At 41.4% G+C, this 15,967-nt stretch overlaps 1 protein-coding gene across 1 annotated transcript in view; it reads left to right on the plus strand.

The window, feature by feature from the left end:
* Positions 1 to 15,967, plus strand: part of CIT (citron rho-interacting serine/threonine kinase) — an 839,833-nt gene that overhangs the window by 375,131 nt on the left and 448,735 nt on the right. Inside the window, exons 16-17 of the mRNA XM_053702064.1 lie at positions 14,722 to 14,775; positions 14,975 to 15,028. Coding sequence (XP_053558039.1) covers positions 14,722 to 14,775; positions 14,975 to 15,028 — 108 coding nt within the window. The remainder of the gene's footprint in view (positions 1 to 14,721; positions 14,776 to 14,974; positions 15,029 to 15,967) is intronic.

Raw genomic sequence — 15,967 nt, forward strand, 5'->3', positions numbered from 1 at the left:
GCCTATTTGTGGTTGTTTTCTGGTTATCGTAAGGGTCAAAAGGCCAGGGCAGCGTCCTTATCTTTTTGGCTGAAGAACATGATGCAGAGCTTACTTGGAAGCTGGCCAAGATCCTCCTGTCAGCGTTACTGCTCATTCTACACGGTCAGTGTCTACTTTGTTGGCTTTTAAGAATGAAGCTTATGTGGAACAAATTTGTAAAGCTAAGACTTGGTCTTCTCTTTATACTTTTACAGAATTTTACCATTTTGATATATTTGCCTCAGCTGAGGCTGCCTTTGGTAGAAAGGTTCTTTGGGCGGTTTTTGTGGATTCCACAGCTTGGGTATTGAAGCACATGAGTAAGGATCGGGGACTCTCACTACTATTAGAAAGAAAATGTAATTTATTCTTACTTGATAAATTATTTTCTTTATTGGTAGTGAGAGTCCATGAGCCCACCCAAAATAGTTTTTTTTTGTGGTGATGTCAGTCCTAGTTTGCACCTCTTTTCCCTACTGTCTTTCTTTCTTTCTTTGGCTATAAATGCTACTAGGAGAGAAGGGGAAGTAGGAAGGATATATATAAAGCTCTGGTATGGTGTATTTGCCTCCTCCTGGTGGCCAAGTGATGTATTCCCATTAGTAAGGATCGTGGACTCTCACTACCAAAAAATAAAGAAATTTATCAGGTAAGCATAAATTATGTTTTTTCACTCTCTTCATATTAAGACTAACATGTTAACACTACTTATCTGCGTGCTTATCCATCCTTTCGATAGATATGTGTGGAACTTAGTTATGAGACGGAGGTCATTGTGCAATGTGCTATTTCTCCAAGTAGGTATAAAACTAGTATCCTATATGTAATGACCTATTCAAGTGACATGCTGTTGTAAAAAGAAAATTATCTATTTAAACACATTCCCTTATTTTACAAGGTATTTAACTCCTTCAAAAGGGTTAAACATGTAGCCATAGATTACACTCCTTCTGCTCATTTGCTTAGCAGCTGTATTCTCATTTGAAGTTACACAAACCTTTTGTAATTTAAACATTTATTTTTTTTTAAACTTTATTTTTTGCCCAGATCCATCACAACATAGGAAATACAAGTACAAGAATAGTGAAGTCACATAATAGGTTTAGTGAGCACAATAGCCTCCCTCACTACTGTCGGGCAGGACAACAATGCAAGTATGCGATTTCCACGAATTTAAAATATTTTAATAGATTTTTCTTTTTGAACCAATGATCTAATAAAAATAGAGCATTTCCTTCTTAAAAGGACATAAAACCCAATTTTTTATTTCATGATTTTAATAATTTTTCTTTTTGAACCAATGATCTAATAAAAATAGAGCATTTCCTTCTTAAAAGGACATAAAACCCAATTTTTTATTTCATGATTTAGATAGAACATAGCATTTTAAACAACTTTCTAATTTACTTCTATTATCAAATTTTCTTAGCTTTCTTGTTATCCTTTGTGGAAAAGCAGAAACGTAAGCTCGAGAGTGTGCACGTGTCTGCAGCACTATAAAGCAGCGGTTTTAAAACAATTTTATACATTAGCAGGGGCACTAGATGGCAGCACTATTTCCTGTTGTGTAGTGCTTTAGGCATGTGCACGCTACCTACCTAGGTATCTCTTAAACAAAGAATAACATGAGAATGAAAAAAAATTGATCATAGAAGTAAATTGGAAATTTTTTAAAAATTGTGTCCTCTATCTGAATCATGAAAGAATTTTTTTTCGGTTTAATGTCCCTTTAATATAAGGAGAGTCCACGGCTTAATTCCTTACTGTTGGGAAATACTGAACCTGGCCACCAGGAGGAGGCAAAGACACCCCAGCCCAAGACTTAAATACCTCTCCCACTTCCCCCATCCCCCAGTCATTCTTTGCCTTTTGTCACAGGAGGATGGCAGAGAAGTGTCAGAAGATTTCTGAGTAGTTCCTTAGGAGGGTTATATGCCTTTCGATATGGGACTGGAGTTTTAAGTAGTCTTGTCAGTCTTGTCAGTCTTGTCAGCCTCTCAGTGAGTGAATTGACGAAAGTTAGAATCTGGAGATGCAGGGAGAGTATTTCTGTGAACCCATCCAGACTGCCTGCTAACAGCTCCTTAAAGGGACACTAAACCCAAATGTTTTCTTTTGTGATTCAGATAGAGCATGCAATTTTAAGCAACTTTCTAATTTACTCCTTTTATCAAATTTTTTTTATTCTCTTGGTATCTTTATTTGAAAACGAAGAAAAATGTATAATAGGAGTAAATAAGAAAGTTGCTTAAAATTGCATAAAAACGAAAAAAATGCGGCAGCAACAAGCAGAGTAAGAAGTAATTTAAAATTCAAATGCTTTATTTCACATGTCTTAAAAAAGCCAATTGGCAAAGAATACAAAGGGTAGCAGGTGATAACCCTCCTTACATGTTTCGTGCCTATGCTCGGCACTTGTTGTTCCTTCTTTGTGTCCTAATTTTAAATTACTTCTTACTCTGCTTGTTGCTGCCGCATTTTTTTCGTTTTTATGCAATTTTAAGCATGTAAGGAGGGTTATCACCTGCTACCCTTTGTATTCTTTGCCAATTGGCTTTTTTAAGACATGTGAAATAAAGCATTTGAATTTTAAATTACTTCTTACTCTGCTTGTTGCTGCCGCATTTTTTTCGTTTTTCTGGGATTACAAGCAGCGGAACCGGCTGCTAACAGCGGCGTGCACCCCCAGTGCTCCACTACTATTCTTCCCACACACTTCCGGTTAATTGAGAAACCGGCTAAAGGGCTTGCAGCGGTTCAGCGTTCGTGGAAGCTTAAAATTGCATGCTCTATCTGAATCGCGAAAAAAAAATAATAGGTTCAGTGTCCCTTTAGGCAATCAGTATTGACGAGCTTAAGAGCGATGCTACAAGACTGTCTCACTTGAGAGGCTGTATTTCTGTTCCACAGCATGGATTCTAGTAAGATTGTTTAAATTTTTACATATGTTGGAAACGCTAGAGGACAGGGTCACAGTGTGGCTCCTTTTATCTTAATAGAATCATGGGTTAATATCTCCTGAGGGGGATTATTGAACAGTGGGAATTAATCAAATGTGTTGCTTTGATTTTTGCTGCTTTATGTGAGAGATTTTATTGGGCTCATAGACTGTTTGTTATGTGGCTAGAACACACAGGTTTTTAATTTCACTTTGAATGCTGCGCAGCTTGGCACACTTTTTCTCATAGCAGGGGTGATCCTGCCTTGCACACCACGTGACCGAGAGTGGTCTCGCTTTCATTTCCTCTTTCCTGACCGAGCTGGCTGTCGGAGAAGACGCTTTTTCTCTGTATTATCTTGGTCTAGGAGATGAGTGCCCCAGCCATTGGGAGTATAAAGGTGCCGTTTTTGTGAAAAATAAAAAGATTCTTTTTTTTCTGTGTCCTATGTCATTAGCTTAAGCTATTGAGGATTCTGATATTCTTGAGGGTATGCCCTCTATTCCAAATAGTAATACCTGTTTACATTGTGAGGAGGCCTTGGTATGCCCGTCAAATATGTTCCACATCCCTTTAGTACCACTGAGACGTCCACCTCTGAGAACTCGCTGTCCCGTGAGATGCATACCCATCGCTCATCTCCCTCATCACATGCTGCTTCCCATAGCTTACCTGATCCTTCATCTGAAGGGAGCCTTTTACCATCAGACTTTACCGCAAAGTTAAAAACAGCGGTTTCTGAGGCCCTCAGTGCTTTACCTTGGCCTGCCAAATGCAAGCGAACGGTTAGACATAGCTCTCCTGCTCAGGGGTCATCAAGTGATTTATTGGATTTATCTGTTTTTCAATTATCCAAGGATGAGTCACACTCTGTGGCTTCAGAGGGTGAACTTTCTGGGTCGGAGTCTGCTACCTCCTAAGCCTCCTACTGCGGAGGAACCAGCCTTTAGATTGAACACTTATGTTTTCTCCTGTTAAGTGTGGTCAGTCCACGGGTCATCATTACTTCTGGGATATTAACTCCTCCCCAACAGGAAGTGCAAGAGGATCACCCAAGCAGAGCTGCTATATAGCTCCTCCCCTCTACGTCACACCCAGTCATTCTCTTGCACCCAACTAATAGATAGGATGTGTGAGAGGACTGTGGTGATTATACTTAGTTTTTATATCTTCAATCAAAAGTTTGTAATTTTAAAACAGCACCGGAGTGTGTTGTTCCTTCTCAGGTAGAATTTGAAGAAGAATCTACCTGAGTTTTTGGATGATTTTAGCCGGCGTAGCTAAAATTCATTTTGCTGTTCTCGGCCATTCTGAGGAGTGAGGTAAACTTCAGATCAGGGGACAGCGGGCAGGTTCACCTGCAAAGAGGTATGTTGCAGTATATTATTTTCTGAGGAATGGAATTGACTGAGAAAATACTGCCAATACCAATATAATGTAAGTTCAGCCTTAAATGCAGTAGTAGCAACTGGTATCAGGCTGTTTATGTATATATGTGTACACTTCAGTATTCTGGGGAATGGCACTTCTCTGGGTAATACTATATGCATATAATCTTTAGCCTTACTTGCAATGGGAACGTCTAGCAACAGGCTGTTTAATGACATTTCATGATATTTGATTTTAAACGTTTTTGCTGGCTGCTAAATTGTTTAAATATCTGAGGTACTGGGTGAAAAATTGTTTTTGGGCACTGTTTTTCCACTTGGCTGTCGTTTATTTTAATTTGAGACAGTTTACTGAACTTCCCTCACTGCTGTGGGTGAGGGGGAGGGGCCTATTTTGGCGCTTTTGCTACGCATCAGAAATTCAGTCAAAAGTCTTTTTCTCTTCCTGCATGATCCGGATCGTCTCTACAGAGCTCAAGGGTCTTCAAAAATTATTTTGAGGGAGGTAATCACTCACAGCAGACCTGTGAGATTGTGCTTTGACTGTGATAAAAAACGTTTATATTTTGTACATTTGTTTCTCTGCTATTAAGGGTTAGTTATCCATTGCTAATGGGGGCAATCCTTTGCTAAATTTATGCTTTTACTGGGAAAAATCTGATTGTTATAATTTTTCCGGTTCCTTATTATTAAACTGTCATAATTTTTTCTGTGCTTCTTAAAGGCACAGTGCGTTTTTCATATTACTTGTAATTTGAGTGAAAAGTATTTCCAAGCTTGCTAGTTTAATTGCTAGTTTGTTAAACATGTCTGACTCAGAGGAATATCTCTGTGCTATATGTGCAAAAGCCAAGGTGGAGCCCAATAGAAATTTATGTACTAATTGCATTGATGCTACTTTGAATAAGAGTCATTCTGTACAAATTGAACATCATTCACCAAACAACGAGGGGGAAGTTATGCCGACTAACTTGCCTCACGTGTCAGTACCTGCATCTCCCGCTCGGGAGGTGCGTGATATTGTAACGCCGAGTACTTCAGGGCGGCCATTACAAATCACACTACAGGACATGGCTAATGTTATGACTGAAGTTTTGTCTAAATTACCAGAACTTAGAGGTAAGCGAGATCACTCTGGGGTGAGAACAGAGTGCGCTGATAATATTAGGGCCATGTCAGATACTGCGTCACAATTTGCAGAACATGAGGACGGAGAGCTTCATTCTGCAGGTGACGGATCTGATCCAAATAAACTGGATTCAGACATTTCAAATTTTAAGTTTAAGCTGGAAAACCTCCGTGTATTACTAGGGGAGGTCTTAGCGGCTCTGAATGATTGTAACACAGCTGCAATACCAGAGAAAATGTGTAGGTTGGATAAATATTTTGCGGTACCGTCGAGTACTGACGTTTTTCCAATACCTAAGAGACTTACTGAAATTGTTACTAAGGAGTGGGATAGACCCGGTGTGCCTTTCTCACCCCCTCCTATATTCAGAAAGATGTTTCCAATAGACACCACCACACGGGACTTATGGCAAACGGTCCCTAAGGTGGAGGGAGCAGTTTCTACTTTAGCTAAGCGTACCACTATCCCGGTGGAGGATAGCTGCGCCTTTTCAGATCCAATGGATAAAAAATTAGAGGGTTACCTTAAGAAAATGTTTGTTCAACAAGGTTTTATATTGCAACCCCTTGCATGCATTGCGCCTGTCACGGCTGCAGCAGCATTTTGGTTTGAGTCTCTGGAAGAGACCCTTGAATCAGCTCCATTAGATGAGATTACACACAAGCTTAAAACCCTTAAGCTAGCTAATTCATTTATTTCTGATGCCGTAGTACACTTAACTAAACTTACGGCTAAGAATTCTGGATTCGCCATTCAGGCACGCAGAGCGCTGTGGCTAAAATCCTGGTCAGCTGATGTTACTTCTAAATCTAAATTACTTAACATACCTTTCAAAGGGCAGACCTTATTCGGGCCCGGTTTGAAGGAAATTATCGCTGACATTACAGGAGGTAAAGGCCATGCCCTGCCTCAAGACAGAGCCAAACCTAGGGCTAGACAGTCTAATTTTCGTGCCTTTCGTAACTTCAAGGCAGGAGCAGCATCAACTTCCTCTGCACCAAAACAGGAAAGAGCTGTTGCTCGATACAGACAAGGCTGGAAACCTAACCAGTCCTGGAACAAGGGCAAGCAGGCCAGAAAACCTGCTGCTGCCCCTAAGACAGCATGAAGTGAGGGCCCCTGATCCGGGATCGGATCTAGTGGGGGGCAGACTCTCTCTCTTTGCCCAGGCTTGGGCAAGAGATGTCCAGGATCCCTGGGCGTTAGAGATCATATCTCAGGGATATCTTCTGGACTTCAAAACCTCTCCCCCAAAAGGGAGATTTCATCTTTCAAGGTTGTCAACAAACCAGATAAAGAAAGAGGCGTTTCTACGCTGTGTACAGGATCTTTTACTAATGGGAGTGATCCATCCGGTTCCGCGGTCGGAACACGGACAAGGTTTTTACTCAAATCTGTTTGTGGTTCCCAAGAAAGAAGGAACCTTCAGACCAATCTTGGATTTGAAGATCCTAAACAAATTCCTAAGAGTTCCATCGTTCAAAATGGAAACTATTCGGACAATCTTACCCATGATCCAAAAGGGTCAGTACATGACCACAGTGGATTTAAAGGACGCCTACCTTCATATACCGATTCACAAAGATCATTACCGGTATCTAAGGTTTGCCTTCCTAGACAGGCATTACCAGTTTGTAGCTCTTCCATTCGGGTTGGCTACGGCTCCAAGAATCTTCACAAAGGTTCTGGGCTCTCTTCTGGCGGTGCTAAGACCGCGAGGAATTTCGGTGGCTCCGTACCTAGACGACATTCTGATACAAGCGTCAAGCTTTCAAACTGCCAAGTCTCATACATAGTTAGTACTGGCATTTCTAAGGTCGCATGGGTGGAAGGTGAACGTAGAGAAGAGTTCTCTCTTACCACTCACAAGGGTTCCCTTCTTGGGGACTCTTATAGACTCTGTAGAAATGAAGATTTACCTGACAGAAGACAGGTTAACAAAGCTTCAAAATGCTTGCCGTGTCCTTCATTCCATTCAACACCCGTCAGTGGCTCAATGCATGGAGGTAATCGGCTTAATGGTAGCGGCAATGGACATAGTACCCTTTGCACGCCTACATCTCAGACCGCTGCAATTGTGCATGCTAAGTCAGTGGAATGGGGATTACTCAGATTTGTCCCCTACTCTGAATCTGGATCAAGAGACCAGAAATTCTCTTCTATGGTGGCTTTCTCGGCCACATCTGTCCAGGGGGATGCCATTCAGCAGACCAGATTGGACAATTGTAACAACAGACGCCAGCCTACTAGGTTGGGGCGCTGTCTGGAATTCCCTGAAGGCTCAGGGATCATGGACTCAGGAGGAAAGTATCCTTCCAATAAACATTCTGGAATTGAGAGCAGTTCTCAATGCCCTTCTGGCTTGGCCTCAGTTAACAACTCGGGGGTTCATCAGGTTTCAGTCGGACAACATCACGACTGTAGCTTACATCAACCATCAAGGAGGGACAAGAAGCTCCCTAGCGATGATGGAAGTATCAAAGATAATTCGCTGGGCAGAGTCTCACTCTTGCCACCTGTCAGCGATCCACATTCCTGGAGTGGAAAACTGGGAGGCGGATTTCCTAAGTCGTCAGACTTTTCATCCGGGGGAGTGGGAACTTCATCCGGAGATCTTTGCCCAAATACTTCGACTTTGGGGCAAACCAGAGATAGATCTCATGGCGTCTCGCCAGAACGCCAAGCTTCCTTGTTACGGGTCCAGGTCCAGGGACCCAGTAGCAGTCCTGGTAGATGCTTTGACAGCACCTTGGACCTTCGGGATGGCCTATGTGTTTCCACCCTTCCCGATGCTTCCTCGATTGATTGCCAGGATCAAACAGGAGAGAGCATCAGTGATTCTGATAGCGCCTGCGTGGCCACGCAGGACCTGGTATGCAGATCTAGTGGACATGTCATCCTGTCCACCTTGGTCTCTGCCTCTGAGACAGGACCTTCTAATTCAGGGTCCTTTCAAACATCAAAATCTAATTTCTCTGAAGCTGACTGCTTGGAAATTGAACGCTTGATTTTATCAAAGCGTGGTTTTTCGGAGTCAGTTATTGATACCTTAATACAGGCTAGGAAGCCTGTTACCAGAAAGATTTACCATAAAATATGGCGTAAATACTTACATTGGTGCGAATCCAAGAGTTACTCATGGAGTAAAGTTAGGATTCCTAGGATATTGTCCTTTCTACAAGAAGGTTTAGAAAAGGATTTATCTGCTAGTTCCTTAAAGGGACAGATCTCAGCTCTGTCCATTCTTTTACACAAGCGTCTGTCAGAAGTTCCAGACGTTCAGGCTTTTTGCCAGGCTTTGGCCAGGATTAAGCCTGTGTTTAAAACTGTTGCTCCACCATGGAGCTTAAATTTAGTTCTTAACGTTTTACAGGGTGTTCCGTTTGAACCCCTTCATTCCATTGATATCAAGCTGTTATCTTGGAAAGTTCTGTTTTTAATGGCTATTTCCTTGGCTCGTAGAGTCTCTGAGTTATCAGCCTTACATTGTGATTCTCCGTATCTGATTTTTCATTCAGATAAGGTAGTTCTGCGTACTAAACCTGGGTTCTTACCTAAGGTTGTCACTAATAAGAATATCAATCAAGAGATTGTTGTGCCATCATTGTGTCCGAATCCTTCTTCAAAGAAGGAACGACTTCTGCACAATCTAGATGTAGTCCGTGCCCTGAAATTTTATTTACAGGCAACTAAAGATTTTCGCCAAACTTCTTCCCTGTTTGTCGTTTATTCTGGACAGAGGAGAGGTCAAAAAGCTTCTGCTACCTCTCTCTCTTTTTGGCTTCGTAGCATAATACGTTTAGCCTATGAGACTGCTGGACAGCAGCCTCCTGAAAGAATTACAGCTCATTCCACTAGAGCTGTGGCTTCCACTTGGGCCTTTAAGAATGAGGCCTCTGTTGAACAGATTTGCAAGGCTGCAACTTGGTCTTCTCTTCATACTTTTTCCAAATTTGACACTTTTGCTTCTTCGGAGGCTGTTTTTGGGAGAAAGGTTCTTCAGGCAGTGGTTCCTTCTGTATAAAGATCCTGCCTGTCCCTCCCGTCATCCGTGTACTTTAGCTTTGGTATTGGTATCCCAGAAGTAATGATGACCCGTGGACTGACCACACTTAACAGGAGAAAACATAATTTATGCTTAGCTGATAAATTCCTTTCTCCTGTAGTGTGGTCAGTCCACGGCCCGCCCTGTTTTTTATGGCAGCTCTAAATTTTTAAATTATACTCCAGTCACCACTGCACCCTATAGTTTCTCCTTTCTCGTTTGGTTCTTGGTCGAATGACTGGGTGTGACGTAGAGGGGAGGAGCTATATAGCAGCTCTGCTTGGGTGATCCTCTTGCACTTCCTGTTGGGGAGGAGTTAATATCCCAGAAGTAATGATGACCCGTGGACTGACCACTCTACAGGAGAAAGGAATTTATCAGGTAAGCATAAATTATGTTTTTTTATAAAGGAGATCCTGTCTACATTCCTAAATTAGACAGAGTTTACAAGGACAGGGTAGTGCCATTAACTTTTCCTGTTCCTGTAAAAATGGCGAACATAGAATTGGATCTTCCTTTTCCCCTTCTTCTTCCTTTAAAAAATTATTCCCGGTCCTGGACTCTCAATTGGACTTCCCTCCTGCGGTAGGTTAACCTGTGTAGCCGGCAACAGATACTCCTAACCTGGAGGGTTTATAACGTAGCTACAACGTGTGCGTGTGGGCGTGGCCTTACGCGTTTCGCGGGACTCCTCCCGCTTCGTCAGAGGCTACACAGGTTAACCTACCGCAGGAGGGAAGTTTCTTTTGAAGGACTACAAATCGTATATCCTGTCTTCCTACTAATAACACTGAGTCTGGACGGACATAGCCAGGGTAACCAGGAGGGAGAAACTGGATATTGGGAATACGTATAGTAACATCCATACAACACGCTGCCACATACCTCATATTGTTTGAGGGTTTGTTTGTGAGTCTGTTTTTTGTTATTAATAAATTGTCATTTTAATATTGATATACTGCACTATGATCTTTTTTCTGCTTTCTTCCTTGCGCTCCATACCTTTCTTTTTTTAGCTTCTATCTCATGGTGTGACTCCTTATTGGAATTGATAGAGGCGGAGGGTCCCCTCGACGTTATCCAGAAAAGAATTAAAGTCTTGAGAATTGCTAATTCTTTTATCTGCGATGCAAACATGCAGATTATTCGCCTAAATGCGAAGGTTTCTGTTTTTTTCAGTTCAGACCCGTCGGGTGCTCTGGCTGAAGTCCTGGTTTGCGGATATGACTTCTTTTCCTTTAAAGGAAATATTTTATTTGGTCCAGGCCTGGACTCCATTATCTCCACGGTTACAGGGGGCAAGGGTGCCTTCCTACCGCAGGATAAAAAGAACAAGTCTAAGGGACAGAGTTCTAATTTTCGTTCCTTTCGTTCTGCGAAATCCCAATGACAACAGTCCTCCTCTAAGCCTGAGCAAGCCAAAAGTACTTGGAAGCCGTCTCAATCCTGGAATAAATCCAAGCAGAGCAAGAAGCCCGTCGATACCAAATCGGCATGAAGGGGCAGACCATGATCTGGTGCTGGATCGTGTAGGGTGCAGACTGTCGCTGTTTTCAGACGCTTGGTTCAGGGACGTGCAGGATCCATGGGTCCTGGAGGTTATAGCTCAGGGATACAAGATAGGTTTCAAAGCTCATCTACCCTAAAGCAGATTTCTCCTCTCAAGCCTTTCTTCCAAGCCAGAAAAGAGGGAAGCCTTTCTGGGGTGCGTGCGGGATCTCTCCTACTTAGGGGTCGTCATCCCGGTTCCTATAGCAGAAAGAGGTTTGGGATACTATTCAAACCTGTTTGTTGTTCCAAAGAAATAGGGAACTTTCCACATGATTCTGTACCTAAAGGACTTAAGCAAATTTCTAAATGTCCCCTCGTTCAAGATGGAGACGATAAGGTCCATCCTTCCCCTAGTTCAGGAACGACAGTTCATGACCATTATAGATCTGAAGGATGCTTACCTTCACGTTCCAATCCACAAGGATCAGTTCTAGTTTCTAAGGTTTGTGTTCCTGGACCAGCACTTCCAGTTCATTGCACTTCTGTTTGGTCTAGCTACTGCTCCAAGGATGTTTATGAAGGTTCTATGGGCTCTTCTACCTGTTGCCAGAACCCGGGTATAGCAGTAGCTCCCTACTTGGACGATATTCTGGTATAAGCTCCATCTTTTCGTCTGGCGGAGGACCATTTGGTTTCTCTTCTCTCTCTTCTTCGATCTCATGGATGGAAGATAAACGTAGAAAAGAGTTCTCTTATTCCAAGAACCAGGGTAGAATTCCTGATTACTGTAATAGACTCCATATCCATGAGGATATTCCTAACAGACCAGAGACGTAGCATGCTAGCTTTGGCATATCTTGCCCTCCGGACCTCCTTAAGGCCATCTGTGGCTTAGTGTATGGAGGTAATTGGTCTCATGGTGTCCAGCATGGGCATCATTCCCTTTGCCAGGTTCCATCTCAGACCGTTGCAACTGTGCATGCTGAGGCAGTGGAACGGCGATCATTGGGATCTGTCTCAACAGATTTCTGGACAACCGGTCGAGAGAATCGCTCTCTTGGTGGCTCTATCCAGATCATCTGTCCCAAGGGACATCCTTTCTAAGACCATCCTGGGAGATTTTGACTACAGATGCAAGTCTATCAGGATGGGAAGCTGTTTGGGGTGCCAAGAAGGCACAGTGCCGGTGGTCTCAGGAGGAACGCTCCCTCCCTATCAACATTCTATAACATCGGGCAATCTCTGAAGGCTTTGGCCCCTTCTGGGTTTGTCCCGGTTTATCAGATTCCAATCAGACAATATAACCTCAGTGGCTTACATCAACCATCGGGGGGGGAAAGATGTTCCCTTGCAATGAGGGAAGTATCTCAAATTCTGGAGTGGGCAGAGGCCCACAGCTGTTTGCTGTCAGTGATCCACATTCCGGGTGTGGACAACTGGGAGGCGGATTTTCTAAGCAGACAATCCTTTCATCGGGGGGGGGGGGGGGGGGAATGGTCTCTCCATCCCGAGGTGTTTGCAGAGATATGCTACAGGTGGGGGATGCCGGAAATATATCTCATGGCGTCTCGTCTCAATACCAAGCTACCCAGATATGGGTCGAGGTCCAGGGTGCATTAGCGGTGCCTTGGAGGTTCAATCTAATTGACCTTTTCCCGCCGTTACCACTCCTTCCTCGTGTAGTAGCCCGCATCAAGCAGGCATCAGTGATACGGATTGCACCATCGTAGCCGCGAAGGACGTGCTTCACGGATCTAGTGGGGATGTCATCTTCTCATCCATGGAAGTTACCTTGTCGCAGGGATCTGCTGGAACAAGGTCCTTTTGTTCATCAAAATCTAGATTCTCTAAGGCTGACTGCGTGAAGATTGAACGCTTAGTCCTAGCCAAGAGAGGTTTTTCCTGAGAGAGTTATTGATACTCTCATTCAAGCTCGTAAGCCGTTTACTCGTTGTATCTATCATAAGGTGTGGAGAACCTATTTATTCTGGTGTGAAGAGCGGGGATTCCCCTTGGCATAAAGTTAAGGTTGCCAGGATCCTATCGTTTCTCCAGGATAGACTGGAGAAGGGTCTTTCGGCCAGTTCCCTAAGGGGACAGATTTCGGCCCTGTCTGTTTTACTGCACAAGAGGCCCTCGGAGCTTCCTGATGTACAGCCCTTTGTTATGGCTTTGATTAGAATCAGACCTGTGTTTAGATCTAAGGCTCCTCCTTGGAGTCTGAATCTTGTTCTTAAGTTTTTGCAACGGGCTCCATTTTAACCTATGTATGAAATTAACATTAAGTTTTTGTTCTGGAAGATTCTTTTCCTACTGGCTATTGCTTCTGCACACAGAGTTTCTGATATTGCCGCTTTGCAATGTCAGCCTCCTTATCTGGTATTCTATTCTGATAAGGCTGTCCTACATACTAAGTTAGGTTTTCTTCCTAAGGTCGTGTCAGACCACAACATCAATCAAAAGATTGTGGTTCCTTCCTTGTGTCCCAATCCTCCTTCTTCAAAGGAACGTTTGCTTCATAATTTGGACGTGGTTCACGCCTTGAAGTTCTTTCTTTAGGCTACTAAGGATTTTAGACAAACTTCATCCTTGTTTGTTGCCTATTTTGGGAAGCATAAGGGTCAGAAGGTCTCTTCGACTTCCTTATCCTTTTGGTTACGGAGTGTTATCCGCTTAGCTTATGAGTCAGCGGGACATAAACCTCCTTAGAGAATTACGGCTCATTATACTAGAGCAGTGGCTTCCTCTTGGGCCTTTAAGAATGAGGCCTCTATGCATCAGATTTGTAAGGCGGCTACCTGGTGGTCCTTACATACTTTTTCTAAATTTTACAAGTTTGATGTTTTTGCTACAGCTGAAGCAGCCTTCGGTGTGGTGCCCTCAGCTAAGGGTCCGCCTCTCTTTCTGTCCCTCCTGTTATCATTCAGTGTCCTCTAGAGCTTGGGTATATGTTTCCCAACAGTAAGGAATGAAGCCGTGGACTTTCCTTATATTAAGAAGGAAAACATAAATTATGCTTACCAGATAATTTTTTTCCTTCTGTATAAGGAGAGTCCACAGCTCCCGCCCGTGTTCTCTGATGGGCGGCCATCTAAATTATATTTTTCTTCTGGCACCTTTTATTCCCTAATATTTCTCCTACTGCTCCTTGTTCCTTCGGCAGAATGACTGGGGGTTGGGGGAAGGAGAGGTATTTAATGCTTTGGCTGGGGTGTCTTTGCCTCCTCCTGGTGGCCAGGTTCAGTATTTCCCAACAGTAAGGAATGAAGCCGTGGACTCTCCTTATACAGGAGGAAATGGAATTATCTCATAAGCATAATTTATGGGTTTTTTTTAAAATTTCTAAAACTACCATGTGCTGCTTTCAAAACATTGAATTTCCAGAAATAAAATATCTATTATCTTGTATGTAGCTAAAATGTGTGTAAAGGGAAACTTTACAAAATAAATAGAAACAAAAATGATTTGATCTTTCTTTTTTCATTTTATTTTTAAGGAATGAATCTTTAATATTTGGTAAAGGCTAAACAAAAGAGCCTTGGAAAATAATTCATTTTATTATTTGTTGGAATGAAAATAAGAAAAAAATCTTCTACACTAAATCTGTGGTGTGAATTATATGTTTGTCATACTATGTATGTATTTATGCAATTATTTATTTAAGAAATGCATTAATTATTTGGTTACTTTATTTTTTTATTTAAATAGGCTAAAGACCATGGTAAGGCAGAAGTGGGGGAGCTACATACTAAACTGGAGAAGGTATATATTCTGCATGCGTTGTTTGAAATTATACTTACAGTATACAGTATATTGTGGCTTATGAAAGCTTTTTTTTTTTTTTTTTTTTTAATTTAAATAACGTAAGCATTTTTTATTGAAATATATATTGCATAGTTTTATATATTTGTGCTTCTTGTTTAAATAATATGTTGTTGTTTTCTTTTGATTCTGAATTCAGATCAACTCTGATCAGCAGAACAAAATTCAGGAATTGCAAGAAAAACTTTCAAAGGTATAAAGTCTTTATGAAATGTTTACAAATTCTGGTAATATGTGGAGAACATTAAAATTACATTTTTATTATTATTTGTGAAATATATCTATTTTTGTTTTGTTACCACATTGTTTAAATCAATCAATTTATTATTGTAATTATAGTAAATCAAAAAAAGTAATTAAACTTTTATGGTTCCGATAGAGCATTTGATGGGGCCATGCAATACCTTGTAATATGATATTTTCTACTATATAAATCACAAATTAATTGCATGATTTAACATAAATGTATTTAATGACAAGTTGTGCAATAAATATTAAAAATATTTAATATTAGCTAATTTTAGCTTAATTTTAGCTTAAATTTTAGCCGGGTGGTCAGTAAGTTCAGCCATGCACTGTGTGTTTATATATGTGTATATACACATACAGGGAGAGAGAGAGGGAATTGTATTTTATTTACATTAGTAATATTGCTAGATATGTTTTCCATAAATTAGACATTTTACTACACATCATTTTCTTTTTTTTACTTTCCTGTTGTGGTCCTTTAGAATGTTAGGGATTATAATGATATTCTTATTTTATATAGAAGTCAGTATTCCATTTGCACTTGGATTACTCTAATGGCTGCTATCCAAGGTTATCTTGTACAGGATAATGGAAAAGGGCCATATCTTCAAAACACAACCTGGTAGCTTTCTAATGAAGCTTATATTTTTCTTTTTTTGCTGCCATTTAAGAGCAATATTTATAAATCACAGGAACATGATGATTCAAAGATCTAAAAATACTCTATTTTAGCTAACATATTTTCTTTTTTTTAAAGGGACAGTCTACACCATAATATTTGTTTTAAAAATAGATAATCCCTTTATTACCCGTTGGCTAGTTTTGCATAACCAACACAGTTATATTAATACACTTTTTACCTCTGTGATTACCTTGTATCTAA

Source organism: Bombina bombina, chromosome 2, assembly GCF_027579735.1.
Source record: "Bombina bombina isolate aBomBom1 chromosome 2, aBomBom1.pri, whole genome shotgun sequence".
Lineage (NCBI taxonomy): Eukaryota > Metazoa > Chordata > Amphibia > Anura > Bombinatoridae > Bombina > Bombina bombina.